This window comes from Typopeltis vanoorti, chromosome 14, assembly GCF_054136105.1.
Source record: "Typopeltis vanoorti isolate ZY-2024b chromosome 14, IOZ_Tvanoo_1.0, whole genome shotgun sequence".
NCBI classification, from domain to species: domain Eukaryota; kingdom Metazoa; phylum Arthropoda; class Arachnida; order Uropygi; family Thelyphonidae; genus Typopeltis; species Typopeltis vanoorti.
In genome coordinates this window covers 117947147-117959799 of record NC_143562.1, presented here as the reverse complement: position 1 = coordinate 117959799, position 12653 = coordinate 117947147, and the positions used below count along the sequence as shown (strand labels likewise).

Genomic DNA, 12653 nt, shown 5'->3' with positions numbered 1-12653 from the left:
AAATGATATTAAAGCTACTGATATAACCACAAGAAAGAACATACTAGTAGCATAGTTATGAAGGTAACTTATGTTCTTATATTCTAATATCCGTGTTTCTTCTTTCTTGTGGTTATATAAGTTGCTTTAATATCATTTTTGTTCTAGCTGTTTATCAGAACTTTCCAGATCCTCTTCATATAAATAAATATATATATATTACTATGTATAATGAATCATTTATCTCATATAAATGTATCATTTTCAGAAGCTTTTCTCTCTGCGTCTTGTTGGATAAGTTTACAAATATACAAAAATTAAGTACAGAATCCCATACTATATACCAACAATTTTTGAACTATTAGTTGTAAGCTAAAAATATGATCCTGATGGAGGGTGGATGAACCATGGAATGCATTGCCTGATGGAGTGGTGGGAGCGAGAACGGTCAATGCATTTAAGGAGTGGTATGATAGACTGTGTTTCCTAGGAGGGACCTCCCTCGATGAGTCTTGATAGACTTGTGTTTCTTAGAAAGGACCTCCCACGATGAATCTTTTGACTCCATGGAGGCCTGAATAATAATAATAATAATAATATCCAGGAAAAGAAAAGTCACTAGCGGTGCACCTCAGGGGTCTCTGTTTTAGGGCCATTACTGTTTAACTTGAATATTAATGATATTGGCGAAGATTTGGATGGAGATATTCAGTTATTTGCAGATGATGCAAAGTTTAGATGAACCATGAAGAGTGGAGAAGATGTTATGGCCTTACAAGAAGACTTGAATAAATTGAGGCATGGAAATGGGGATGCGAGTTTAATGTTGTGAAATGTAAGGTTTTAAAATTTGGGAAACAAAGATGGGATGCAGAATTTATACTTGGTGAGGATATACTGTCGGAGGTAAAAGAAATAAGAGACCTTGAGGTGATAGTGGATAAGGATCTGAAATTTAGGGGACACATTGCCAAAATTGTGAAGACAACACAAAGACTTATGGGAATGATGCAGAGGACACTTACTTGTAGAAGTAGGAAGATTCTTGTTCCATTGTATAAGGCTTTGATTAGGCCACACAAGGACTACTGTGCCCAGATTTGGTCACCTGGTTTTCAGAAGGACAAAGAGATGTTGGAAAGGGTCCAGAGATGACTAAGATAATTTCTGACCACTGGAATGTCAAATATGAAGAAAGACTGAGAAGATGCAACTTACAGAGTCTGGTGGATAGGAGGAAGAGGGGAGATATGATAGAGACCTACAGGTTAGTAAGGGGTTGTTATAGGATCAATGTTGGAGAGGTTTTACAGAAAACAAAGGGAGATCAGGGGAGAACCAGAGGTCATCTCTGGAAACCGTATAAAGAAGGAGTGAGCAGGGGGAGTGAGAAGCATCTTTTGCATGCAGAATTGTGAATGATTAGAGTGCCTTTCCTGAGAGTGCAGTGTCTGCAGAGAATTTGAATGTGTTTAAAGTGTGGTATGATGAGCTATGTGTATGATAAAAGGACCTCCTAGATGAGTCTTTGACTCCATGGGGTCTTGGGTAATAATAATACTAATAATTTCTATTTGGGCTGAACCCAGATTGTTCTTCTGCAAATTCCTCTTCTACAATTCTTTTAACCTCTTCTTGAATATCCTTGTGAAAATTTTACATGGCACACAGTAGAATATTTCTCTGTAATTTTCATATTTAGTTTTATTTCCTTTATTTTAGAGAGGAGTACTATATGAGCTCTGTTGCAGTCAACCAGATTTCAACTTTCTAAGAAGGCTTCCTTATGCAGTAGCCACTATAAAATCTTATACATCCAAATCTGACCATTTCTGGTCAAATATTATCTACTCTACTCAAATATCATCTACTCCTGTCTCATCTACTCATTGTTTCATTAGCAATTTTTCAAAAGTAACTTCTTCAGACTTCATGTAATAAAAATATGAAGATACAACATGAAAACTGAAGTAATTACTTCAGTTTTGATGTCATCTATGTCATCCTAGATTCCTTTTTACAGTGCTCTTTCTTCCATTTTAAGTTTTTTTTTTTAAAGCCTCCTAAACATCTTGCTATCTTCATAATAGTTTCTGCCATATTCTTCAAAAAGTCTTTATATGACTTTTGTTTAGCTACTCTTGCATACAGTTAACTCTGTTACAATTTCCTCTGTATTCTCTCTCAAGGCAACTACTGACTTAATTGCTTGCAACTTTCGATATGATATCTTCTTGTTCATGACTGCCTTTTTAAATTCCTGTGTCCAGTTCTGATTTTTCTATCCAACCATTAATGTTTTCTTCACAGTTTTTCACTCAGACATTATTCTTCTTTTTCATACAATTTAATTTTTTCTTGAATAATATTTGTATTGTTGAGTCTACAGTTCATTTCTAAAAGATGCTTGACTTTAATTCTTTTTAAAACTTTCCTACATATTCTTGGTGGAGCAGGGGAAAGGAGTGATGACAATGGGTCATCCCTGGAAAGTACGAAAGGAAGCTGTGGGCAAGAGGGTGAGGAGTGGTTTCTTTGCGTGGAGAGTGGAGGAACAGTGGAATGCACTGCCTGATAGAGTGGTGAGAGCAAGAACAATCAATGAGTTCAAGGAGTGGTTTGATAGACTTTGTGTTTCCTAGGAAGGACCTCTCACGATGAGTCTCTTGATTTCATGGAGACTTGAATAATAATAATATTTTTCTTTGGAATGATATGATATTTATTTTTATCCCGCTTAAAACTAGGTGACAATCATTTCCAATTTCAAATCCACAATACTTTTGTATCCTTCAGCAAGAAGATATCACATCATTATCCACGGTTTAACACTGTGAATGAAACTTTCTTTTTTCATGTGTCATATCTCCTTGCAAATTTGTGCATATCTTTATGCTGAACATGGTGTCAGTGATGACTAATCCATCCTGTAGAGAAATCCATCAGATACTTATCATTATTATTATTATTACCTTTAAAAGGTTTTGCTTCATGTATTCGTTTTGTGATGCAATAATCCAAATCGTAACAATTAACAGATATTAAAACTTGGAAATATGAAAAAAAGTATAATATATATATATATATATATATATATATTCCCCCCCCCCCATTTTCCCACAATACAAAATTTCTTTATCCTAAAAATGCAAACTGTGTTTTTTTTTCAAATCTTTTCTCAGTTGCCATTGCATCATATTAAACCACTGGTCTTATCCACCTGCCAATATTTTGGAGCCAATGAGAATTCCTAAAACTTATTAGTGTAGTTAAACATGTCTGTAGGTGTAATGGTTTTATTTTATTGAGAGTTTTATTGTTGATTTTGAATGTTGTTTATAATGAAAAAGAAGAAATTGCCTGTCTGACTTTTTTCATAAAAGTGATTTAAGACATACTATAAATGCAAATGGTGAAAATGCATCATTTAAATAGCATAATAACAATAAATTGTCATGTATCAATGAAAAAATGAGTTTTTTTCTCATATTTAATATATTTACTTGAACAGTGGCAATTAAGAGAATAAAAATTAGCCATACCATTTAAAGAAGCTTATAAACTGACCAGGTCCATGAGTGATTTTTGTACTGACTGATGAACCATCATATAAGATCTTTCTCTCCATCAAAGTGGATTTGTAAATCCACAATTTGTGCATTCACTCCTTCCACACAACCTATGCATTGAGTCATTTTCTCTCACATTTTTCAAAGTTTGCACTTATCATAATGTAGCAACATACTTATACTTATTGATATACTTAATGTATACTTAGCCTTCATTCTCTCTGTTAAAAAACATTTAATTTTCTTGACCAAAAAGCTCTGGAAAAACTTTTATTGGGATTATATTGATCAAGTGTATATAATAAACAACTAAGTTATACCAACTAGTTTCACCAACTAAGTCTGTTGGCATCTTCAGTGTACATAACTGATGTAAGGCACTAAAAAGTAAAAAACTGTTACAAACTAAAATCAACTGATTCCAATTATATTAAACAAAGAACAGAGCGCATACAATACATTCATAGAGCGTGGATGATCTCACTTGTTGTTATTTAGGAACGTTCTATAGTTGGCACTATAATTCAGTTCTAGCGAGTTGAAGGATCTGATAAGGGTCTTCCAGATCACGGGCAAGATTAGTCCTTGGTTCCTGTTAAGGTTTTGTGTACAGCGGGCAACTGTTGTGGCCCTCCTTAAAAATTCAAGAGTGGAAGTCCTCCTCCATGTAAGGAATTGTGCTTCTATCCCACTCTATGGTATGGTTCGTTCTTGAGAAATGAAACGTTAACCCCGATTTTTCTTCTCTGTTATTATTGACATCACCTATATATTCTTTTTGCCTAATTTCAAGGCTCCTTGAAGTTTGACCGATGTAATTCAAGCCGCACGAGCATGGTATGTTATAAACTCCTGCATATTTGGAGAAAGGATGGCTATCTTTTGGAGATCTTAAGAATTGTCTAACTGTTTCTGTGGGTTTAAAGGCCACTCTTATTTTATGTGGTCTAAGGAGTCTAACAATCTTATTAGACTGTCCCTAAGTATGGAATGACGATGGTAGAAATATAACGTACATCATCTTGTTGTCTTTGTCAGGGTTCAGAGAAAAGTATCTTGTGGACGAGTCTTCGAGGAAATCCATTCATGGTTAGGTTGGTGGATATCAGGGATAGTTCTTCCTGGAGGTCTTGTTGATCTGTTGTAAGGAGAGAGAGGCACGGTTCTTCAACATGTGTACAATACTAAGTTTCTGAGAAATGTGGTGTGAGGAAGTGAAATGTAAACAACGTCCTGTATTGGTAGGTTTGCGGTAAACTAAGAGGTTGATACCACCCTTTGGAAGCTTATTAATTAAAATGTCCAGAAATGATAATTGGTTATCTTCTTCAAGTTCTAGAGTGAATTTGATTGTGTGGTGTAGAGAGTTGATTTTCTTAAGAAAGTCGAACAGGTCCTTTTTTGTGTGGTTCCAAATGATAAAGATATCATCCACATATCTCCACCATACTGTGGGTTTAGGGTCTGTTTGAGTTAAGATTTTACTTTCAAAATCCTCCATAAAGAGATCAGCACAAGATGGAGAGAGGGGGCTACCCATTGCAAGGCCAGTCAATTGCTGATATATGGTTTTATTCCATAAGAAAAAGTTTGATGTTAAACAATGACGGAACAGAGAAGTAACGTCTTGTGGGAGCAAACTTCCTAAAATGTTGATCACTTCCTCCACAGGGATGTTAGTGAATAGAGATGTAACATCCAGGCTGGCAAGTAAATCTGTATTGGAGATAGAGATATTGTTCAGTTTCTCAATGAAATGTTGCGAATTTCATATATAAGTGTCCGAATTATGGATGTGAGGTTAGAGGAGGCCTGCCAGGTGTTTAGATAACAGATAAGTTGGCGAATTGATTCCATCCACAATCGGGCGTAGTGGTATTCCATTTTTGTGTACCTTAGGAGCGCCATATAGTCTTGGTGTTAGTGGATGCATAGATTTCAATCTTCGTTTTACGTCTATAGACCAGTTCTCCATATGACGTATTAAATCATTGGTATCATTGTGGTTCTTTAGTGTTGGTCTGTGACTAGGACACGGTAGGTTGATGTATCCGACAATAAGCTGTTAATCTTATCTTCGTAATCACTGGTGTTTAAAATCACTGTTGAATTTCCCTTATCTGCCTTCAATATGATAATGTCTTTCTTTTTCTTCAAACTGTATAATGTTCTTTTTTCCAGAGTAGTGATGTTTTTGTTAGGAGTTCTGGAAGATGAGAGGATGATAATACTTTTTAATCTTATATCATTAGCTATGGGTTCCGGTAACAACGAGACTGCCTTTTCTATATTACAAATGATATCCACTTTAGGGACATTATGAGGTTATCGCAAAATTGAACACTTTTTTAAATATATTGATCTCTGGTTTTGTTAATACATGATCCGATAAATTAAAAATAACTTTGCTGTCTGGTAGAGAAGATTTTGACTTAAAACGTTTTGTATAAAGATCGTTAAATTTTTTGATTTGGTTTCGTTTACTTGTTGTAATATAATTGGTATCGGTTGATTTTAGTTTGTAACAGTGTTTTACTTTTTAGTGCCTTACATCAGTTATGTACCCTGAAGATGCCAACAGACTTAGTTGTTGGTGAAACTAGTTGGTATAATTTAGTTGTTTATTATATACACTTGATCAATATAAACCCAATAAAAGTTTTTCCAGAGCTTTTTGGTCAAGAAAATTAAACGTTTTTTAACATGAATAGAATCCATGGGAGAACCAAAAGAAAGGTACGCCGGTTTGAATTCCTTAAATGTAAAAAAGCCAAACTATTAAATCACCTCACTTTTTTGAAAAGATGTAGAGATAACAAGATTATCCCAAAGTTTCTATTTTTAAAAGAGCAATTCCATTCAAGACGAGCGAAACATATTTATTTTAAACCATCTTTGGCACTTCTACGTGAAAGGATACAGCATACCAGATTTCTTTTAAGCCAAATAGATTTAGACTGTTATCAGATTTATGATGATATTTCTAATACATTAGATCAAGATATATGGTCGCATTTGGATAGAATGGTCACTATTAGCTATGATAAAGCCTTTACAACAAGCAAATGAAACCAAATCAAAACATTTAACGATCTTTATACAAAACGTTTTAAGTCAAAACCTTCTCTACCAGACAACAAAGTTATTTTTAATTTATCGGATCATGTATTAACAAAACCAGAGATCAATATATTTAAAAAAGTGTTCAATTTTGCGATAACCTCAATGTCCCTAAAGTGGATATCATTTGTAATATAGAAAAGGCAGTCTCGTTGTTACCGGAACCCATAGCTAATGATATAAGATTAAAAAGTAGTATCATCCTCTCATCTTCCAGAACTCCTAACAAAAACATCACTACTCTGGAAAAAAGAACATTGTACAGTTTGAAGAAAAAGAAAGACATTATCATATTGAAGGCAGATAAGGGAAATTCAACAGTGATTTTAAACACCAGTGATTATGAAGATAAGATTAACAGCTTATTGTCGGATACATCAACCTACCGTGTCCTAGTCACAGACCCAACACTAAAGAACCACAATGATACCAATGATTTAATACGCCATATGGAGAACTGGTCTATAGACTTAAAACGAAGATTAATATCCATGCATCCACTAACACCAAGACTATATGGAGCTCCTAAGGTATACAAAAATGGAATACCACTACGCCCGATTGTGGATGGAATCAATTCGCCAACTTATCTGTTATCTAAACACCTGGCAGGCCTCCTCAAACCTCACATCCATAATTCGGACACTTATATACGAAATTCGCAACATTTCATTGAGAAACTGAACAATATCTCTATCTCCAATACGGATTTACTCGCCAGCCTGGATGTTACATCTCTATTCACTAACATCCCTGTGGAGGAAGTGATCAACATTTTAGGAAGTTTGCTCCCACAAGACGTTACTTCTCTGTTCCGTCATTGTTTAACATCAAACTTTTTCTTATGGAATAAAACCATATATCAGCAATTGACTGGCCTTGCAATGGGTAGCCCCCTCTCTCCATCTTGTGCTGATCTCTTTATGGAGGATTTTGAAAGTAAAATCTTAACTCAAACAGACCCTAAACCCACAGTATGGTAGAGATACGTGGATGATATCTTTATCGTTTGGAACCACACAAAAAAAGACCTGTTCGACTTTCTTAAGAAAATCCTCTCTACACCACACAATCAAATTCACTCTAGAACTTGAAGAAGATAACCAATTATCATTTCTGGATACTTTAATTAAGAAACCCCCGAATGGTGGTATCAACCTCTCAGTTTACAGCAAACCTACCAATACAGGACGTTTACATTTCACTTCCTCACACCACATTTCTCAGAAACTTAGTATTGTACACATGTTGAAGAACCGTGCCTCTCTCCTTACAACAGATCAACAAGACCTCCAGGAAGAACAATCCCTGATATCCACCAACCTAACCATGAATGGATTTCCTCGAAGACTCGTCCACAAGATACTTTTCTCTGAACCCCGACAAAGACAACAAGATGATGTACATTATATTTCTATCATCGTCATTCCATACTTAGGGACAGTTTCTAATAAGATTGCTAGACTCCTTAGACCACATAAAATAAGAGTGGCCTTTAAACCCACAGAAACAATTAGACAATTCTTAAGATCCCCAAAAGATAGCCATCCTTTCTCCAAATATGCAGGAGTTTATAACATACCATGCTCGTGTGGCTTGAATTACATCGGCCAAACTTCAAGGAGCCTTGAAATTAGGCAAAAAGAACATATAGGTGATGTCAATAATAACAGAGAAGAAAAATCGGGGTTAGCGTTTCATTTCTCAAGAACGAACCATACCATAGAGTGGGATAGAAGCACAATTCCTTACATGGAGGAGGACTTCCGCTCCTGAATTTTTAAGGAGGGCCACAACAGTTGCTCGCTGTACACAAAACCTTAACAGGAACTAAGGACTAATCTTTCCCGTGATCTGGTAGACACTTATTAGATCCTTCAACTCGCCAGAACTGAATTATAGTGCCAACTATAGAACGTTTCTAAATAACAACAAGTGAGATCATCCACGCTCTATGAATGCATTGTACGCGCTCTGTTCTTTGTTTAATATAATTGGAATCGGATCATTTTAGTTTGTAACAGTTTTTTACTTTTTAGTGCCTTACATCAGTTATGTACCCTGAAGATGCCAACAGACTTAGTTGGTGAAACTAGTTGGTATAACTTAGTTGTTTATTATATACACTTGATCAATATAATCCCAATAAACGTTTTTCTTTCATTCTCTCTTTCACTTCTCTCATTCCATACTGAACATTTCAGTCATCCCTGCAGAAATCACTTTTTTCCCTCAATGCATTCTAACAACATCACTCATCTCTTTAATCTTCACTCTTAAAAATTCCTTCTGATTTGGAAAGGAATTCTCACATAAAAGAATGTTTTCAAGTGAGTATTAGCATATAATTATGCTATGAAAAGGACAAATTTTTAAAAAATATTTTTTACTTACTTTGAATGACTATCGTCATCATGTTCATATGGTGGGGAGCATGCACCTCTAGTGTTTTTGATACTAGATCCACGAAGATCTATAGCTCTGTGAGGTCCTGAGTAATTTCTAAAAGGGAGAAAAAGGGAAACCATGATAAAAAAAAAAGAAATTATAATTTTCTGCTTTTCATGCACATTCTTCAATGGCACAATGAAGAGTACAATTAATACTTTCAAATGACCCGATATTAAAATCACGGGATTTGTATTAGTTAACCAAGGAAGAATAAAACTGGTCAACATATTGACCAATGTATCTTTCTAGAAATCTGTCATCAAGTTAACCTTTGGCCTCAAGACAGACGTATGGGGAGCACTGTCATGCATGAACCACATATTTTTTCTCCATGCCAAGTGAATGCCACTGAGCACATCATAGAGGATGTTAAGTATAAGGTTTTGCAAGAAGTCATGGTACATTGGTCTTGTAAGTCCTGAGTAATTTCTAAAAGGGACAAAAAATAAAACAATAATTAAAAATAAAAATAAAAAATGACAATTTTCTGCTCTTCATGAACATTGTTTGGTCCCACAGGTCCTGAAAGCTGGCCTGATTGGCCGAGTGGTTAGCATATCTGCTCTCCAGCCAAAAGGCTGCAGGTTCAAATCCCACCGTGGGCATGGATATTTGTGATTGTCTGACAAAATACTAGAAGACGGTAGATGGCATTGGTGTACATGATGATCGTAGTTGCAGTTTGTTGTAGTTGGTGGGTTGAGTGGTGGAGACGGAGAGTTGCAGAGTCAGTGCCTGCCCCTCGATGAGCCTACGAACTCCTTGGAGGTGTCACATAATAATAATATTAAAAGTCTGTGTGGCAAAACACAGCATCATTAATCCTGCTTCAAAAGATATCTGACTGCTGATTGGGAATTGCTACTGATGTCTTGATTGAATAACTATATGTGGATTTTGATTGGCCCATATGTGATTATTTGTGTTAATGAAAAATACCATCAAGTGAGCATTGCCTCATTTGCAAAAAAACAGATGGGAGAAATTGTGAGTCCCACTAGCACTATTATAAAAACAATTGATGAAATAATGCTGCCCTGGTTGGCTGAGTGTTTAGCATATCCACTCTCCAGCCAAAAGGCTGCGGGTTCGAATGCCATTGTGGGCATGAATGTTTGTGATTGTCTGTGCATATACTAGTGCTGGTGGTGGTGGGCGGTAGATGGCATTAGTGTAGATAATGGTAGTTGCAGTTTGTTGTAGCGGTGGAGACAGAGGGTCTCCACCACTCACTTCAAGGAGCCCTCCCTTGATGAGTCTTTGATGTCAGGTAATAATAATAATAATATAACTGAATCACTGAAACAAATATCAAGTACCACTTACGCAGGGTGAATTTGTAAGACTAAATGTAACAAATCCAGGGACACATCTTGCATATGATTCTAGTTGTTTACAATCATGTGATTTATCAAGTTGTGTCTAAGGGCTATATCTCAGAAATGTGAGGTTTCTGAATGCATGCTTATTGGGACCATTTTATTAGAATTTAGAATAAAAGAAAGAATGAATATGAAAGAATAACTCTTCTTAATGCAGATGTAGAAGAGTTGTTTAACTAATGAGTGTCCATTTTGTTAAAAGCTACCAACCTGGTGTATGCAACATTGAGTTTACTGCTACCTCTTTTGAAGAAACTGAGGTGTATGAGAAGAATATCAGGACTGTTGCAGAAAATGAATAAATATTCAGCAAAAGGGATTGATGGGATATCAGCACGGGTGCTAAAAGAGTGTTTATCTGAACTGCCCATTCCTTTGACCAGACTATATAATTTCAGTCTCAAAACAGGGAAGATTCCACAGGAATGGAAAGAATATATGGTACCATTACACAAGGATGGTGCATAGACTGATGTATCCAACTCTCAACTAATCAGTATCTCAGGAGTGGTGGTGAAGATTTTGGAAAAATTGGTCAGGGCTTGCATTCAGAAATGGGTTGACAGAGAATCTCTACTTTGCAATGAACAGCATTCGTTTACTAGGGGAAGGTCATGTGTTTAGCAACTGGCTCATATAATAATAATGGATAAACCATGATACTTTTGGATTTTGCGGACCGATGGGATATTATTATTGTTATTATTATTATTGTTCCGGGCAACTCCAAGGAGTCGACAGACTCATCGAGGGACGCCCTAACATCATGTCAAGAACAACTATTCGACATTCACACAGTATCTATCATACCTTGGCTTGAACTCATTCACAGTCGTAGCACCAAAACAGACTCTGAAAGCTTATTCCACTCATTCACTATTCTCCAAGTAAAAAACCTAGCTCTAACACCCTTGTCAACCACGCTCTTGCCCAGCTTCCATTCATGGCCCCTAGTCCTCCCACCACCAGTCATATTTTCAAAAGTATCTTCTGGATCAATCTTATAGAAACCCTTCAGTAATTTGAATGTCTCAATCATATCACCCCTCCTTCACCTATCGTCCAATCTCTGCAACCCACAAATCTTCAACCTATTCTTATAAGATTCATTCCACAGACCTTCAATCATCTTGGTCACTCGTCTCTGGATCCTCTCCATTTCCTCCCCATCACGAACAAACCCTGGTGCCCATAACCGGGCACAGTAGTCCAGAAGGGGTCTTATCAAGGCTCGATACAGAGGAAGTATTTTTAAAGTATATTTAAAATATTTTTCAGAAGCCAAGTGATTTGATGAGATGATTTAGTCACTTCTGCAATGTGTCCCCTAAACTTCAATTCCCTATCCACCAACACTCCCAAATCCCTGGCCTCATCAGTCTCCTGGAGTACAGTTCCACCAATGCGATATACTGCTGCTATTCTTTTCAACCCAAAGCGTATAACCTTACACTTTGCCACATTAAATTGACATCCATTTTTCCTAGCCCAGTCCTCCAAACTATCCAAATCATCCTGTAAAATTTTGACATCCTGTGCACTCATAATTGCTCTACCCAACTTTGCATCATCAGCAAACAAGTGAACAATTCCTCTCAAATCCTTTCCTATATCACTGATGAACAAATCGAAAAGCAGTGGTCCAAGAACAGAGCCCTGCGGTACACCACTAGTCAAAAGCCATCTTTTAGACTTCACTCCTACATAAACCACTCTCTGGTATCTCTCCTTCAATCACCATCCTATCCATCTCACCAACCCTATATCTATCCCCATCTGCTCCAGTTTACTGATTAGGGTTCCATGTGGTATCCTGTCAAAGGCCTTGGCAAGGTCCAGTAGTATCACTGTAAACCCATTACCCCATCCAGTTCAGCCGTCACTGTGTTATAAAACGTGAGCAAGTTACTGAGGCATGATCTACCCTTCACAAAACCATGTTGTCCCCCATACAATATCCCATTTTCATCTCCAATCGGTATTCTTTTCTTGACTAATTTCTCTAAGACCTTGACAATGATTCCTGATATGCTATCGGTCGGTAATTTACAACAGCAGTCTTAGAACCACCTTTATGCAGTGGAACTATTTTCCCCTCTTTCCACCCACTTGGGACTAACCCAGGGGGTGGAAAGAGGAGAGACTCAAATTA

The 12653-nt window shown here is 36.5% G+C and overlaps 1 protein-coding gene across 4 annotated transcripts in view; it reads right to left on the bottom strand.

Moving 5' to 3' along the window:
* unc80 (unc80, NALCN channel complex subunit) overlaps positions 1-12653 on the bottom strand; it is a 1852146-nt gene that overhangs the window by 382780 nt on the left and 1456713 nt on the right. For all 4 annotated transcript variants that reach the window (XM_090404461.1, XM_090404464.1, XM_090404465.1 and 1 more), the window contains one exon: positions 9063-9170. In XM_090404461.1, coding sequence (XP_090260587.1) covers positions 9063-9170 — 108 coding nt within the window. The remainder of the gene's footprint in view (positions 1-9062; positions 9171-12653) is intronic.